The 15,766-nt window shown below is 52.6% G+C and overlaps 1 protein-coding gene across 4 annotated transcripts; it reads right to left on the bottom strand.

The window, feature by feature from the left end:
• Nucleotides 1–1,445: 1,445 nt before the first annotated feature.
• On the bottom strand, nt 1,446–15,455 carry ROBO4 (roundabout guidance receptor 4). 4 transcript variants are annotated; one of them, XM_033205010.1, is made up of 18 exons: nt 14,905–15,455; nt 14,146–14,475; nt 13,748–13,905; nt 13,432–13,552; nt 13,019–13,146; nt 12,690–12,918; nt 12,314–12,426; nt 11,434–11,602; nt 11,093–11,278; nt 10,921–10,963; nt 8,877–9,013; nt 8,510–8,773; nt 4,948–5,055; nt 4,576–4,717; nt 4,195–4,431; nt 3,682–4,040; nt 2,268–2,474; nt 1,446–2,140 (listed from the first exon to the last, which is right to left on the bottom strand). In XM_033205010.1, the coding sequence occupies exons 1-18, from the start codon at nt 14,972–14,974 to the stop codon at nt 2,118–2,120; spliced, it is 3,024 nt and encodes a 1,007-aa protein (XP_033060901.1). In that variant the 5' UTR covers nt 14,975–15,455; the 3' UTR covers nt 1,446–2,117. The 4 variants fall into 4 exon arrangements, with proteins under 4 accessions (XP_033060901.1, XP_033060904.1, XP_033060902.1 ...); XM_033205013.1 differs by having other exon boundaries at nt 14,146–14,269; nt 14,905–15,047; XM_033205011.1 differs by lacking the exon at nt 14,146–14,475.
• Nucleotides 15,456–15,766: the final 311 nt, after the last annotated feature.

Below are 15,766 nucleotides of genomic sequence, written 5' to 3' on the forward strand. Positions count from 1 at the left end.
CATTTTTCAGGAACTTGGGACAGCTCTTGTCCAGCTCAAACGGATCGAGACCACCGACCTTTCAACTAGGCCTCTGCAAGTGCTCCAGGGGTGGCCTTTTGACATCAGAGGGCCAAAAACTCCACCCTCAGATCATAACACAACCATTTTCTTTTCCTTCCTTCCTTCCCTCCCTCCCTCCCTCCCTCCCCCCTCCCTCCCTCCCTCCCTCCCTCCTTCCTTCCTTCCTTCCTTCCTTCCTTCCTTCCTTTCTTTCTTTCTTTCTTCTTTCTTTCTTTCTTTCTTTCTTCTTTCTTTCTTTTTTTTCTTGAGACCGAGTCTCTCTCTGTCACCCAGGCTGGAGTGCAGCTCCGCTCACTGCAAGCTCCACCTGCCAGGTTCATGCCATTCTCCTGCCTCAGCTTCCTGAGTAGCTGGGACTACAGGTGCCTGCCACCACGCCCGGATAATTTTTTTTATTTTTTATTTTTAGTAGAGATGGGGTTTCTACTAACACGGGGACCACCCATGTTAGCCAGGATGGTCTCAATCTCCTGACCTCATGATCTGCCTACCTGCGCCTCCCAAAGTACTGGGATTACAGGAGTGAGCCACCGTGCCCAGCCAGCACAACAATTTTCTATGCATATGTCCTTATGAAATGCCATGAACCCCAACTACACTTGGGCAGAACGAACCTATTACTTAATTTTCCCCACTCCCAATCACCCTTCCCCATGCCTTAGACCCTCCCACTTCCCTCAGCCATAAATATCCCTAAGGCTTATCTTGGGGAGGTGGATTTGAGAGCTGTTCTCCCACGTCCTCACTCAGCAGTCTTGCACATAAATCTTTCCTCTTTTGCAAAACTTCTGTCACAGTGATTGATTTACTGTGCACAGGCAGACGGGCCCTGGACCTGGCGGTAATGTAAGTTGCCAGGACCAGCAGACCCTGAAACTCCCCACCCCTGCCCTTCCTATATTCTGCTTAAAATTTGGTGGATGAACCTCATTCTTCCTTTTTTTTTTTTTTTTGAGATGGAGTCTTGCTCTGTTGTCCAGGCTGGAGTGCAGTGGCTGGATCTCAGCTCACTGCAAGCTCCGCCTCCTGGGTTTACGCCATTCTCCTGCCTCAGCCTCCCGAGTAGCTGGGACTACAGGCGCCCGCCACCTCACCCGGCTAATTTTTTGTGTTTTTTAGTAGAGACGGGGTTTCACCGTGCTAGCCAGGATGGTCTCGATCTCCTGACCTCATGATCCACCCGTCTCGGCCTCCCAAAGTGCTGGGATTACAGGCTTGAGCCGCCGCGCCCGGCCTTCATTCTTCCTTTAATTGCAGAACAGAAATGTGTGATACTCCCTAAGTGTCAATGAATGCCTGATCCCTACCTAACGCACGAAACTCTTGCCATCTCTCCAGGTGCTCCCCTAAAAATGGTGCTCCGAGGAATGATCTCACAGAACTCAAGTTTTGACCATTTTATGGTATCAAATTTCTTAAGCTCATAGTGACAACAGTATAAGGATGGTGCTTTTGACCTATGGTCTCACACCTCCCTTCCTTCAGCATCCTCCCTAGACCCAGCCTTGAACCCGTTGCTTGGCATGAGGTAGGGCCTCAGTGCCTCAGTGGCATTCATAATTATTTTCTTTACATGGTGAAGTTGGGAGAGAGTTGAGCTCTTTTCTAGAGGAGGGGCCCAGGTAAGGCTGAGAGGGGGCTCTGAGAAGCTCCTTCCTCCACAGTCCTCTTCCAGCAGCCACTGTTGTTCTCCACGAAGGCATCTCTGGCTCCTCTACTTCCTGTGATCCAAATGGGTGGGGAGAGCAGGAGACTGGGCTGTTCTTCAGGCCAAAGCGACCTGGTAGTGGGAGTGGATGGCACAGAAGTGAAAGCAGTGGCTAGGAGTCAGGTGGAGATGATGTTTTGCTCCCTGAGGGCTCCAGGTCAGCTTTGCTCTAATTTTGTTTTCATTTGTTTTCACAATCCTGGAGGGAGAAGTGTCCAGAGGCTTGGGAAGGTGGACCCCAACTGCGGAGAAACACAGGCCAAGACCCACACACCACAGCCCAGGTCTTGTGGGTGGACAGGAGAAGTGGTTCTGATTCCCGTCTGGGCAGTCTCAGGGACACAGCTCAGGAGTAATCTACAGGAGAAGCTGAAGGACAGTGGAGTTATCTCCCCTGCTCCTTATCTCCCTTCCCCAGTGACAGGCTTCCTCCTGGCTTCTTCCCAGAGGCCCTCTGGTCAAGATGGACACATTAGCCACGAAGACAGACACTCACCACCAGCCTTGGGCACAGGACAGTGGAGCTGACTTCTCTGGGAAGAGATCTGAGAGTCAGGGGACCAGGGAGGCATCCCCCTTCCCAGCCGCTGGGTGTGGTTGACCTCCATATCTTCCAACCAGTCTGGCCTCCACTCCCACAGGGGCAGGGAGACGCTGGGGGTCAGGAAGATGTCATCCCTTGGGGAGGGAGGTGATGAGGCATCTGTCAGGGAGGGTAGAGGTGTCTGTGGGGGGTTGACCTTCAGCCCCTAGGGGCCAGTTTAGTACAGGAAGCTTAGGACCAGCTCAGGGCATGTACCCAGCCCTAAACATAACCTAGCTCCAACTCAGCCCATCAGTCCCAGAGGCCACATCCCCAGGGGCCTGCTCCATTTGTTTCTTTAGGGAGAAGTGATTGAACTGTTTCCTCCCAGCCCAGCTCTGGCCTTCTATCTGCACTCTCCTTGCACATCCCCATTCCCTGGGCGTTCTTCTTCTGCCATCATGGGCACCTCTGTCCTGGATAATCCTTGCCCTCCCATTTACCACAATCCTGGTTGTTTTTCTTGGGGGCAAAGGGTAGAGTTAGGGTTAGTAAAATGGGGATGGGGGATCTGATGGTGCATGTGGGGAAGGGACACCGAAGCAGCCAGGACCCTGCACTACTTTCTACTGACATGGAGATAAAGGTCCCACTCTGCTGGGAATGTCAGGGGTGAGCCCAGTGGCTCCTCAGCCCCAGCCACTGACAGGGCAGGAGGATGGAATTGGAAGAGGATGGAGCAAACTTTCCTGGAGACTCAAGTCAGGGTAAGAGGGGAGTCCTAGAGGCAGGAAAATGGACCTACAGTTGGCTGCCTTTAGAATTGGACAACTTAGGCCAGTCTCAGCAGCTCATGCCTATAATCCCAACACTTCGGGAAGCTGAGGCGGGCAGATCACTTGAGGTCAGGAGTTCAAAACCAGCCTGGCCAACATGAAACCCCGTCTCTACTGAAAGTACAAAAAGAATTAGCTGGGCATGGCAGGTGCCTGTAATCCCAGCTACTCGGGAGGCTGAGGCAGGAGAATCTCTTGAACCTGGGAGGCAGAGGTTGCAGTGAGCTCAGATCATGCCACTGCCTGGGCAAAACAAACAAACAAAACAAAAACAAACAAACAAACAAATTGGACAATTTGTCCTTGTTCTGTGGGTGACCTTGGGCAAGCTAATAAAACTATCTGACTTAACGTTTCCTCATTGGGATAAGAGGGATAAAGAATATTCCACATAGACTTTCAATATTAAATGTATGCAAAGCACTTATCATACTACCTGAGATACAGTAATCGTTCAATAAAACTAGTTGTTTTAACAATGATGACATTATGATGGTTGTTAGAAAGGCGAGAGGTATGAGTGAGGAGTAAGATGGGGAGACCTCACCTACCTGTGAAGACGCAGTCTGCCTCCCTGGGCTCTAGACCAAAACCAAAGCTATCCACTGCCACTGCCAGGGCCCGGGCAAAGTGGGCATCAGCGAGGAAGGAGCCATCAGAGGAGCTGACAAGGCTGGCTCTGGCGCTGGCAGCATTGTCCTCAGAGGCTGAGCCCCAACCATTGGCTAAGGAGCCCTCGCTGGGAGTGGGGGTGAGGCAGGGCCGAGGTGGGCACAGCAAGACTCCCCCCTCAGGCCCCACCCCTCCTCCGGTCCTGCCCATGCCCGTGAACTCTGAGGCTGTTGGGGTGCTGATATACCCATAGGTGGTAGGGGGTGAAGGAGCTCTTGGCATGGGAGAGACGCTGTTCCTAGGGAGAGGCAAAAGGGGAGACAGCAATGGTTTGGGTGGAATGGGGGTTGTAGTAGCAGAAAAGCCCCAGTTGAGGGAGGGCGGAATGGGTGGAGAGGCACTTGCTCCCATAGCTTTTCTGTAGTTCTTTGGTTATCTCTCAAGCCACTCACCTGGGAGTCTCCTCACCCTCACTGAGTTCCAAACACAGGGCTACCTCCTCAGGGGTCAGCACGCTGTCTTGATCCTCCCCCAGGGATGACAGTGAAGAGCTGGACAGGTGACTGGAAGCTGGGCTAGGACCAGAGAGGGAAGAGGCCTGAGGGCTAGGGGGACTGCAAGGGCTAAGGATGGGAATGGGGGCTGTTGCCATCAGGATGGAGGAGGCAGCCTGTGGTGCCACCGGAGGCCTGATCAGGGTGAGAGAGTGACGGCACGGTGGTTAGTACAGCTCTTCAAGTCCTTTCTCCCCTTCCCCAGCCTGTCCAATCCCAATACACACTCCCCTCACCCCCTCTCTCCCGACCCTGCTTCCGGACCCCATACCCTCTTACTGGATCTGTTGACTCTGAGTAGGGGGAGTTTCATGAGGAAAGAGGGGTCCTGGAGGGAGAGGACGAGTAACCAGCTCATTTGAGGAGCTGAGGAGTTTTGGTCCCAGGGCCGGCCAAGCAACCAGAGCTTGGGGCACAGCTCCTGGGGAATAGAAGCCTGGTGTGAGAACTGGCATCTCCATCTGCTCTGGAGCTCAGCCTGCCGGCTCCCCCACCAGCTCCCTTAGCTACCTGTCCCCTACTCCATCCAACCCTCATCAGCCTCCTCAGGGAAAGGAGGATGAGCCTGTGGGAGGGGCCTGGGCTGGTAAGCCCCTGCACCCCTACACCCTATCTCACCCCTTCACTTCCCTTTCAGGGATCTTCTCTCACCTGGGCTTTGGGAAAGGTTCTTGGAACCTCTATTTCCCAACTCACAGGCCCGGAGCTCCAAGGGTTGGCTCCCCCGGAGCAGTGGGGAACTGTTGACATGCTGCAGCTCTGCAAAGAAAGGGTTGGTGGTTGCGGGGCCCAGGATGGACCTTTCAGACCCCAGCTGCTGTCTCCATCTTCAGTCTTATTCAATTCAGCCTGCAGGACCCGGAACCCAGAGAAAAGAGGGGGAAAACCCCCTGAATCCCTTCCACACCCCCATCTTCATCCAGCAGCTGTGATATGGTAGAAGGAGCACTAGGCTTGGAGTCAAAAGACCTGCCCAGCTCAGCTGTGTGACCTCAGGGCAGTCCATGTACCTTTCTGAGTCCCAGTTTCATGTGTACACAACCACTTTGAATGATGGTCTTGACAATTAAGTAAAAACAGATTGCGCAAGTTCTTGGCCTTGACAGATAGTTTAAAAAACAACTTTCTTTTCCTTGATAGTATTCATTCCAATCTTCCTGATCTCTATACCCTCACATTGCTACTCTCATGAATTTTGGCTCAGTAAGAAAAATACTCCTTCTTTTCTTGGAGAGAATCTATGAATTTCCATTTCTCACATTGCAAATATCTCACACGGCTCTGGATAGCCCTGCTCTGGGAAACTCGACTGTCTCTCACTTGAAAGGTGGGGTAGACTGTCAGGTTGAGCTGAGTGAGTAAGACAAAAAACAGGGATTGACACACAATGTTGGCTGTGACAGGAGACAGTCAGATAGTAGGAAGAGGAACTTCAGAGTGGGAAAAGGTATTGGTCTATCCCAGGGAGGCAATGCTTTGCCCATAGCTATTCAATACTTTTTGTCGAATGGAAGAACGAATGCATGGGTGATACCAGAAATGTGGATGTAAACACACAGTGAGAAGAGTCACCAAGATGGAAGCTGTCATCTGGCCTGCATGGGCAGTGGAGAGACAGGGCTCTGAGTGAACTTTCACAACGGAGAAGCTGGAAACTAAAGAGACAGCCCCAATTGTGTGCAGTGACCTGTGATCATGCTTCTTGGTCAGGCCAGAATGCAAAAGGGATCTAAGTTTAAGCCAGAGAGGAATAGGGTAATAGAGGAAAGAGATTTTTCCAGGACCAGGAACCTGAAGACCATCAAAGGAGAAAAGAAACAGCCTTTAGATTAGTGTCCCATGACCAGAAGCCCAACTAGGAAAGGGTTTCTCTTCTTGGTGGACCAGGGACTAGGCAGGACCCTCAGGGTAGAGCTATCTAGTCAGTCTCGTATCAGAGATCTGGAGGCCACTACGGGCAGCTTCAGAGCAAGGAAGTGAGCCAGGCTTTGGCACTGACCAAGACCCCATTTATGTACTAGTGGCCAGACCTTCTGATCCTTTGGGATGGAAACTCATCAATGACTAGACTCCCTCCATCAAAATTGCCTTTGGTACTTTGGCTGTTTGGTTTTTGTTGATTTTCTATAGCTTTCATATGACCCAGGTAGTCCTGGGAGCCAACTTCTGGGTTGGTGTGCCAACTCTGCTATCATCAGCTTTGTCTTGTCTAGTGCCTGGCTTCTTGACTAAGCTCAGAAACGTGAGCACAAGTTGGTTGGCTGGTTTGGGTGGAAAGGGAAAGAAAACAGCCAGGCCTGGAAAAGGCCACTTTTATCCTAGCCTGTTTCACTTCCTCTAAGGGACCCTGGTAACAAAAGCCGTCCTCCTACATTGCTTGGAGTTACTTGGACTTTAGTTTCAATTCTAATTGAATAAACTACACAAGAAAAATGTTATCAGGGTGAAAGGTTGAAACTCATTGGCCAAATTGCAATAAATATTTGTTTGAGTAAAATAATGAATGAATGAAGTTATTCAGTGCATGTATCTGGCAAGGAGAGCAGAACTAAGAACCTGTTATGATGGATGAGAGACAGGAGGCTGCAATTGTGAGGATATCAGCACTAGAGAAGAAACCCCAACTAAGGCCAAATAATAAGAAAAAGGAACAAGCAGGTAAAGGGGAGTTAGGGGCAATGGGAGAGGCTGCCAGTTTTAGAAGAGGAAGAAACAGCAATAGAATCAGCTCCATGGCTCTGCAGAAGACCATAGCATGATCTTGCTGCTGCTGAGGTCCTGGGAAGTAGAGGTAGAATATCTAGTGTCCACCAGCCAAGGAGTCGCTGCAGTTGACATACCCTGGGGACAGTGGTGAGATGGGGCTGGAGTGAGGAGAAACAGGGAGTGAAGTAAACCACAGGTTAGGAAGCTTCATCTCCGAATTGGAACCCTTCTTAAGAACTGGCTGTAGAAAACCACTCCCCTCTTTCCAGTAGCATTACTGTTCTATGAGGGGCTGTCCATTCCATTAAAGTAGGTGTAGCTCTCCATGGGAAGGCTGTTTTTCAAATGAGACTATTCAACCTCTTCTTATTTGGTGTTTCATTACCACCAAGGATTTGTAATCCAATAGCTCTGAGGCAAATCTGGTAAGAATGCCAGCTTCACTGATATTTAAAGTCATAAAATTCTGGATATCGAACAAGCTCTTAATTATCTTAATCTATCTTTGTCTTATTAAAAGTTGGATTAAATCCATTTTTAAAAAAAGACTTGGCTGTAGAACATTTGTTAGGTCTTACTTATCAGTACAGAAGACTCAAGAAGACAGCAGGTAGAGTGCAGGCCAATGTTCTGCAGGCCAGAAGTAGGAAAAAATATTCAAAGAGAGCATCAGATTTCCTGAGGGAGCTCCAGAGAGACTCAGAATCGCCTTCAGAGGCAGACTATCCTGCCTTCAGGTTTGAGTCCTGTAGCTAATTACTTGCAGAAGTTTGAACTAGTAACTCAATCATTCTGACCCTCTTCCTGTCTATGAAATTAGAGAAATAGTAGCTAGCCAATCTATTGTGAGGATTAAATGAAGTAACACATATAAGTAAAGCACCCAGTATATAGTAATTGATCAAGAAATGGAGGCTATAACTATTTTTGTCTGGAAAGTCAAAGAAGGCAGCTGGGAGTCAGGAGAGAAACCTCTTCAGAAAGGAAATGCCTATTCCTCTCCGAGAAGTGAGTTGGGAGTCGGTGCCCAAGCACACCTGTACAGAGTACACCAGGAGATGAACTCATGGGAACCTGAGGCTTCGTGGCAGCCCTTGTCACATTCCTCTAGGCTCTAGCATTACTCGTATGCTAGTCAGCACTTTCGTTAGGCCCTGAACTCTTAGAAGTCAAGGGCTGTATCTGGTGTCTCTTGTGTTCCCCATGTCTGGCATGCAGTGGTGCTTATTAAATGTTTGCTGAGTTGAATTGACTGCAGAATTAGGGCTCACTGCTGGCGTAGCCAAACTGAAACAAGAGGACAGTGCAAAAAGCTGAGGCTATTGCACCCCTAGCTGAGTGCTCTGGTGGTAGGAGAAAGAGGTCTTGCGTCCACCTGGAGAGGAGAATGGAAGGAGGGTGTGGAGGTTCACCTCACTCTAGGCTTTGAGGTCTCATTTCCATCACATTCCCACTCCTGGGACCCGCTACCACCAGCTCAGGCTATGTCTATTCTCCCTCTCCTTACCCTGCTTCTTTTTGGCCTTCCAAGCTTCTGTAGGGGCCAGAGACAAGCGTGGAGAAGAGAGTCCCCTGCGGCTGCAGAGGCTGTCTGAGCTGGAACAGGGGCTGGAGAGCCGGGCCAGCTGGGGTGGTAGGCGCCTGACCGCTGGGACCTGGGGACTTGGCCTGGCTGGGGGACTGGAGGGCAGCTCAGCGATGAGGGAGCCATAAAAAGTGCTGGTATCTGGAAGCAGGGGCACGCCAGGGCTTCGGGAGTCCCAGGAGAGCACTGTGATATAAATGACAGGAGGAATTATGGTGAGCATGTCCCACTCTCCATCCCTGGGATCACTGCCCCCAGCTAGGCCTTTGCCCCCACTGAGCCTGCTCACAGGAGCGATGACAGTCTAGCGGGTCCCGGGAGTCCGCCCCCAGCCTACTGCTGAGGCTGCTGCTGCTGCTCAAGTCCCGAGAGCCAGAGGTGGAACGCCAAGTGTCTGCCAACCACTGGGAGTCACTGTGATCCATCCTGGGGCAGTGGAGGGAGGGGGTGAGGCCGGGAGAGACAGGGAGAAGTGAGAACCTTATTGGCCAAGACCTTCTGTTCAGAGGGCAGCAGAAGAGGGCAAGGAGTTGGTGGTATCTGCTTTATCCTTACTACTGCTTCTCAGCGTTTCACAGACTCCTTAAGATCTCTGACCCATCCCCCAAACTCAGCACCCCTTTCTATTCCTGGATGAGGGGAAATCCAAGTCACCCAGAGCTGGGAGGTAGTAATGACAGACAGCTATGTTTGCTGAGGTGAAAAGAAGACCTGAAGACAAATCTGGTTTGACAATCCAGCTTGGCTTGGGTATGTACATCTGTTGTACTTGGGTAAATACATCCTCTCTAAGCCCCAGTTTTCTCATCTGTAAAATGGTAACAATAAGACTTTCTACACTCAAGGCTGATGGTCTGAGTTTAAATGAGGAAATCTGAGATCACTCAGCTGGCAGAGCAAGAGCTTGCTCCATGGATGTTGGCCTCTGGCTGCCTGAGTGATCCTTCAAGAACAGGGATCTGAGCAAGGAGTTTCTCTGCATAAGACCTTCAATGGCCCCTCATTTACCATGGTAGAGCCCAGGTACCTAGCATGGCTAACAGGACTCTCCTTGGTCTGGTTTCCAACTCCCTAAATATATCCTTTGCTCTGACCCATCTCTCACCCTATACCCGAGCTAGAACAAATGGTTTGTCTTTCCCTGTTGACATAGCAGGCTATTACTTGCTGCTTCATTGCTTTTCCCTCCACCCTCTTCTTACTGTCAGGGTAATGTGGAATCTTCTTTCTCCTATGTTTTTCCACATTGACCCCCTCCATGTGTCTTGTACCCACTTCTGCGCGGCCAGTACGGAATTGCACTCATATCCCCTCATGCCTGTCTCTGCCTACACTGAGAGACCCTGGCAGGTGGAGGCTATTCCAAAGGAAAGAATGAACCAAAGATCAGAATGGAATCTCCTTCCAGGACAGAGCAGGAGTTCCCAGGGAAGCCAGAGAAAGCTTAGGGCAGAGCAGACAAAGCCAGGAGGTAGCTGAAAGAAAGAAGACAGTGAATTCAGAAAAGGTCAGAACACAACACCAACCGGCTTGGATCCCTGCTCTGGGCTGAGGACCTGACAGTGAAATGGCAGCTCTAAGCCTGGATGTGCTGGCACATAGTAGGTGCTCAATAACTTCTGTGGATAGATGCAGACCTGGAGTGGGAAGCCTCCCAGAGGAGATCTAATGAAATAAAGAGCCAAGAAAGCAGACAGAGAGATGAAGCGGTTACTTAGTACAAAACTCAGAGAATGGGAGCAAGAAAGATGTGTTCTCTATCAGCATGATGTCCCAAAACTGCAGACTTGTTCTGGCAGCCAAATATACCGGAAGCAGAAGGGCCTATGAGCAGATCTTGTTTTTGAGAACAGTGAGGAAGAATCTATGATGTAGGCACTGAACACCCTCTGCTGTAGCTGCGGATGGATTATGATGCAGGCACAACGGCTCAGTGAGAGAATTACTGAGTGCAAAGGCACTACTTGGTAGACCATGAGTGCACACATAAGATGAGACATTCGAGCTGGTCGTCTCATGCTGATTATTTTCCACCTAGCAGGGTTAGGCAGCAGGAGAGGTGGGGTGACAAGAGCCCTGGATTGGGGATTCAGAAGGCCAGTCTTGAGCAAAGTCACTCAAGTTCTATGAGTTTCAGTTTACTAGTCTGTCAAGTGGTGTGATAGGACTATTAATGACAGATAAATGAATTCTCAGTTGGAGTTACAGGAGAGATTCATGTACGAGAGTCCCAAACTGCCTGGCAGGTCGACTAGTACTCCACTCTTCTCTGTTGCAGCTCCACTGTCCCTTGCCACCCTCCCTTACTACAGACCTCCCCCTTCACCTCTCACCTGTGTTTTAGGATGGCGTCCTTACTGGTATATCTGTACAGACCTGGGAGAAGGCAGGAGGAAGGCTAAATCCAGAGGCTGGATCACCTGGCCAGAGATCCAAAGCCCCTGCACCATTCTGACTGGATGCTGAGGAGGCCTGTATATGTGTGGGTCCCCCTCAGAATCTCACCTGGGCCCAGGTGCACCCCAGCTTGGCGCCGGCGGTGGATACACACAGCGGTACCCAGAAGCAGCAGCCAGAGCACAACACCACAGGTGGCAATGACCTCAGGCCGCTTCAAGGTGGCCCTCAGCTGCTCCAGGGTCCAGGGACCATGCTCAGTGGGTTCTCGGGTGGCTCGCTCCATGGCCTGCTCTGTATGGGATGCAGAGCTCAGGGGGAGGGGCAGTCGAGGCAGTGAGGGCCTGGCAGGCAAGGGGGAAGAGCTGGAAGTGTGAGGCAGGAGCAGGGAGAGAGGAAGGCGGGAGGCAGGCTGAAGGGTAGGGTGGGCCTGTGGGCACTGCCCTCACCTAAAAGGAGGCAGACAGGGCTACTGGGTTCCCCGGCTCCAGCACCAGTGACTGCAGCCACTTGCACACAGTAGGAACCTGGCATGCGGGTGGCGATTTCCAGCTGGGTCTGCTCACCAACTACAGTCCAGTTGGCTGGGGGCAGTGACGTGTTGCCCAGGCTCCAGACCTGAGGCACAAGAAGAGGTGAACAGCTGCCCCAGGCACCATCCCAGAAGCTAAGCCCTTTGTCTGCAGATCAGACTCCAGGGATGTGGTTATTCTGCCCTGCCACCCACTTGGGGAATGCATCCAATTTCCTATTCCCCTCCTATTCTCCCAACCAAGTGAGAGATACCTCTCTCTAGATCAACAGAAGAAGGGCAAAAGCAATCTGCTAAAATACATGTAACATAGTAGTTCTCAAACAACAGCATCCTTCCAAGTCACCTGGAGGGCCTGCTAAAGTATAGTTTGCCAGGCCCATCTCTGAGTTTCTGATTTATTAGTCCTCAGAAAGGATCTGAGGGTTTGTGTTCCTAACAAGTTCCTGGGTGAGGCTGATGTTGCTGCTCTAGAAGTCACACTTTGAGCACCACTCCCTTATTCACAGCCTGGTTTGATCTACTCTGTTTCTTATTCCTGTGGCCTTAGCCCCACTTTCCATGTCTGTACGTTGGGGATAATACCCCAGGGTGGACTGTGAGGTGAAGCAGGATCAGGGAGGTCAAGTGCTTGGCAGGGTCTGGCAGACAGTGGGTCCTTGCTCAGCAAAAGAAGGTTTTCTTTGCTTCTCTGCCCAGGTACCTTTCTCAGTGCGCAGAGCAAGGGTATGCAGAACTCTAGAGAAAAGAGGTGTCTTGGCAGCACTAGGAAGGGCTATGTCAGTTTGTGGGGGTACCTGGTAGCCACGGATGATGCCATTGTGGTTTTCAGCAGGTGGTGGGACCCAGCTCACAAGGACACTGCCATTGCCAGGTTTTAGGGTCACCTCCTGGGGTGGGGCACTGGGCACTGGAGGGGTGGAAGAGAGGCTATGAGGGGCTCTGAGGGAGAAGATGCTAGGGAAAGGAGCTGGGATGGGGGACACAGAGTCAGAACCCCACCAAGGAGACAAGAAGCCTCTCGAAGCTCTGCTGGCCTGGCCAGGGCAGAAGGGAGTTCCAGAGTAGGACCCATAATCTCCCCCCAAGACTGAAGCAGAACAGTCCAGGGGCCCCCAAGTAAGAAGGAGCCAGAGGGCATATTGTTGGGTTCCCAAGGGATCAGGCCCTGACCTTTTTCCGGCAGCCTCAGGAGCAGCACGTTGCTGTCAGGGCCTCGAGCCCGGCCGGAGGATGGTCTCACTTTGAACTCATAGTCTTGGCCCCAGTGGAGGCCTCCAAGCTCTGCGCTCTGCCAGCCGGCCAGCAGCTCCTCTGCCCACGGAGCTCCCTGACCTCCCGGGGCAGTCTGGGTCCTGAACAAGGCCGTGTAAGATTGGGCAGGTGCAGCAGGACCGCTCACCTGGGAAGGAGTTGCGAGGAAGGGCGAGGGGTCAGAGAACTCAGGAACAGCCCTTTCTTGAGCTCTGGACTGGCTTTCACCCTTAGCACCTGGCCCTTACCTTCCAGCTGAGCCACACAGCCGGTCCAGGCTTGGGGCCCTTTGCGGGTCCCGGGTTCAGCAGTGTCACATTTTCCAGTTGAATTCGCACAGCCAAAAGCTCCACAGGCTCTGTGTAGTCCTGGGGCTCTGAGGGGAGGATAGGGCTGGGCTGGGGCCTACAGGCCGGAGTGATAGAACTGAGGCGTGGAACATCCCTCAGCCAGGGAGGAACCCCAGGGAACCCGAACTCCCAGAGTCTCCAGGTCTTGAGCATTCCGATTTCTACTCTAGCAGGGGGGAACCTCCCACTACATGAGACCCCCAGCACTTTGACCCTGACCCCACATACCTTAACCGCAGCCCAAACCAGAACATACCACCCTAACTGGAGCCTGCAGCCTGGCCCTGATTTTAGCCGACCCCTGTCCTTACCCTGGATGGACACCCGGGCTGCGCGGCTCTCCCTGTGTCCTGCGCTGTTGGTGGCCACACACATGTAGGCCCCTGCATCACTCTTCTCTGCTCTTGCCATCAGCAGGGACCCCCCGGACACCTGTCAGGGCCAGGTTCACTGTGAAGTCTCCTACGTGGGGAGGGGCTCTGAGCTGGGGGGAAGTTTGAGATCCCCGTGCTCTCCCCTCCTCAAATTCTACCTGAGGATGCGGGGCTGGAGGGCAGGTCAGTCCCTCAGGGTGTGCCCAGGTCTGCCCAGGCCAGGAAGAAGTGTGGGAGAGGGGGCCACACTTACCGTGTGCCTTCCGGGCTGGAGGACCAGGGGGTTCCCATCTTTCCACCATGAGACTGTGGGCTCTGGGTGGCCCCAGGGCGGCCCACATTCCAGAGTTAACTGCTCACCCACCACAGCTACCATGTCCCGAGGCTGGATCTGGAAATCCTCCCGGAGGACTGTGGAGAGGATGGAAGGTGACAGGGAGCAGGGCCCAGGCCTCCTCTCCCTCCCTTATCACTCTTGCCCCCTTCTGCTTTGCCCACCTTCCTGGCCTCCCATTTTGGGCCAGCCCCACCCCAGCTTGCCCTCCCAAGCCTTGCAGCCCAGGCCTCTGCTCTCAGATGTTCCCTTGAACATTCAACTCGTATGTCTCCACCCAGGTTTGCCCCGCCCTGAAGCTCCCTCCCAGACCTCACCAGCCACAGAGAGCCGAGCGCCTCTGCTGACTGCCGTGCCCAGCCGGTTGCTGGCTTCACATGTGTAGACGCCAAGGTCTGTGGACAGGGCCTGGCCATCGTGGGCATGTCCCCGGGCAGGGGGCTGCAGCAGCAGAAGGGTCCCATCAGGCAGGAGGTGGTGTGGGTCTGGGGGCACCATGCTCAGGGGCTGCCCATTCAGCAGCCAGCGGATGGTGGGAGGTGGCTGGCCCGAGGCTCGGCAGCTCATCCTGGCAGGGCCAGGGCCCTGGAACAGCTGGTCCTGGGGGTGGACTAGGATCTGGGGCGGGAAGTCCTGAGCCATGCCTCCTGGGAGGGAAAGGGAGCAGAGCCTAGTCTGATCACCAGCAACACCCCAAATTCCTGGCATCCCCCTTATCTGTCTTCTCTTGTGTGCGAGTTTGCCAGATGACCTGTACTCTGAACTACTGAAGGCTGCCCCTCAAAGAATGAGCTAGCTGGTAGGAGAGAGGGCCAGCACGCACAGCATCCAGGCCAGGGCTTGTATAGTGTGTTCTCTTTCTCTCTCTCTCTCTCTCTCTCTCTCTCTCTCTCTCTCTCTGGTGTGTGCGCACATGCACAAACACACGTACCCTTACACACACTCATCATCATCATCATCATTCTCATCTTTGGTACCCCCACTGCAAAAGGGAAGCAAGCAGTCAGCAGGCCTCTTCTGCCCTGAGCAGGCCTTGGATGGAGGGAGCATGGGCCAGGAGAGGGAGAGCAACTCACCCATGATGAGCAGGAGCAGCAGAGGCTGGGAAGCCTGTCCCCCCCGGAGGCTCTCTCCTCCAGAGCCCATGGCTACTCTCAGCCTTCTGTCCTTGTCCCGAGCACTTTGTCCTGCTGCTCTGAGCTCACAGCGAAGAGGGAAGGAGGGGCGGGGTGGACTGGTGGTGGTTGTTTGTGACCGAGACTCTGCCCCAGGAGGGAAGCGGCTTTGAGGAAACCGATGCTTCCTGCCTGGCCCTCAGTGCCTTGGAGAACTGGGAGGAGACCAGAGGCGAGAAACTCTCTGACCTCGACCCTTTAGCTATAACCCCCGACCCTAACTTCAGTGCTAAGCTTTATCTCATGAGCTAGTCGGGGATTTCTTACAGGGTATCCTTACACTAACCATAACTCCAATCAGAGCCTTAATCCTCTATTTAAATCTTATCCCTGGATCCCAATCCTTATCCTTTGGCCACCTGCTAGAGAGGAATGAAAACCTCAGGAGTCTCAGGACACAGCAAGAAGCTGAGAACAGAGGGCTGTGGGACTGCAGGCTGGGGAGGCTGAGTGAAGTGGAGCAGGGGTGGATTGTAACACCCTGGTCCATTTCCCCAGGGGCAGATGAGCCAGGGGGTGGGGTAGAGTGGGAGACAGGAAGGACTCAGAGCCTCTAGGACAAGCTGGGAGATTCCCACAGGATGTGTCCATATTCAGCTCAGAGATGGATGAAATAAGCTTCTGTTGAGACCTTGGGCAAGTCAGTTTCCTTCTCTGTAAAATGGAAATTATAATAGTAGTTCCTACTTTGTGGGATAAAGTAATGATGAAACACATAAAAGATAAAACCACAGGGATCTGGTGCCTGACGCATTAAGAGTGA

The sequence above is a fragment of the Trachypithecus francoisi genome, unplaced genomic scaffold (assembly GCF_009764315.1).
Source record: "Trachypithecus francoisi isolate TF-2019V2 unplaced genomic scaffold, Tfra_2.0 Lachesis_group8, whole genome shotgun sequence".
Taxonomy (NCBI): domain Eukaryota; kingdom Metazoa; phylum Chordata; class Mammalia; order Primates; family Cercopithecidae; genus Trachypithecus; species Trachypithecus francoisi.

Excerpts from the sequence above, each read along its gene's own strand:
- ROBO4 (XM_033205010.1), bottom strand. The coding sequence starts at position 14,974 with ATGGGCTCTGGAGGAGAGAGCCTCCGGGGGGGACAGGCTTCCCAGCCT. Across the intron at positions 8,774-8,876 it reads GCTAGACTGTCATCGCTCCT|TGCTCTCCTGGGACTCCCGA; the intron begins GTGAGCAGGCTC and ends TTTATATCACAG. Across the intron at positions 4,041-4,194 it reads GAGGGTGAGGAGACTCCCAG|GAACAGCGTCTCTCCCATGC; the intron begins GTGAGTGGCTTG and ends GCCTCTCCCTAG.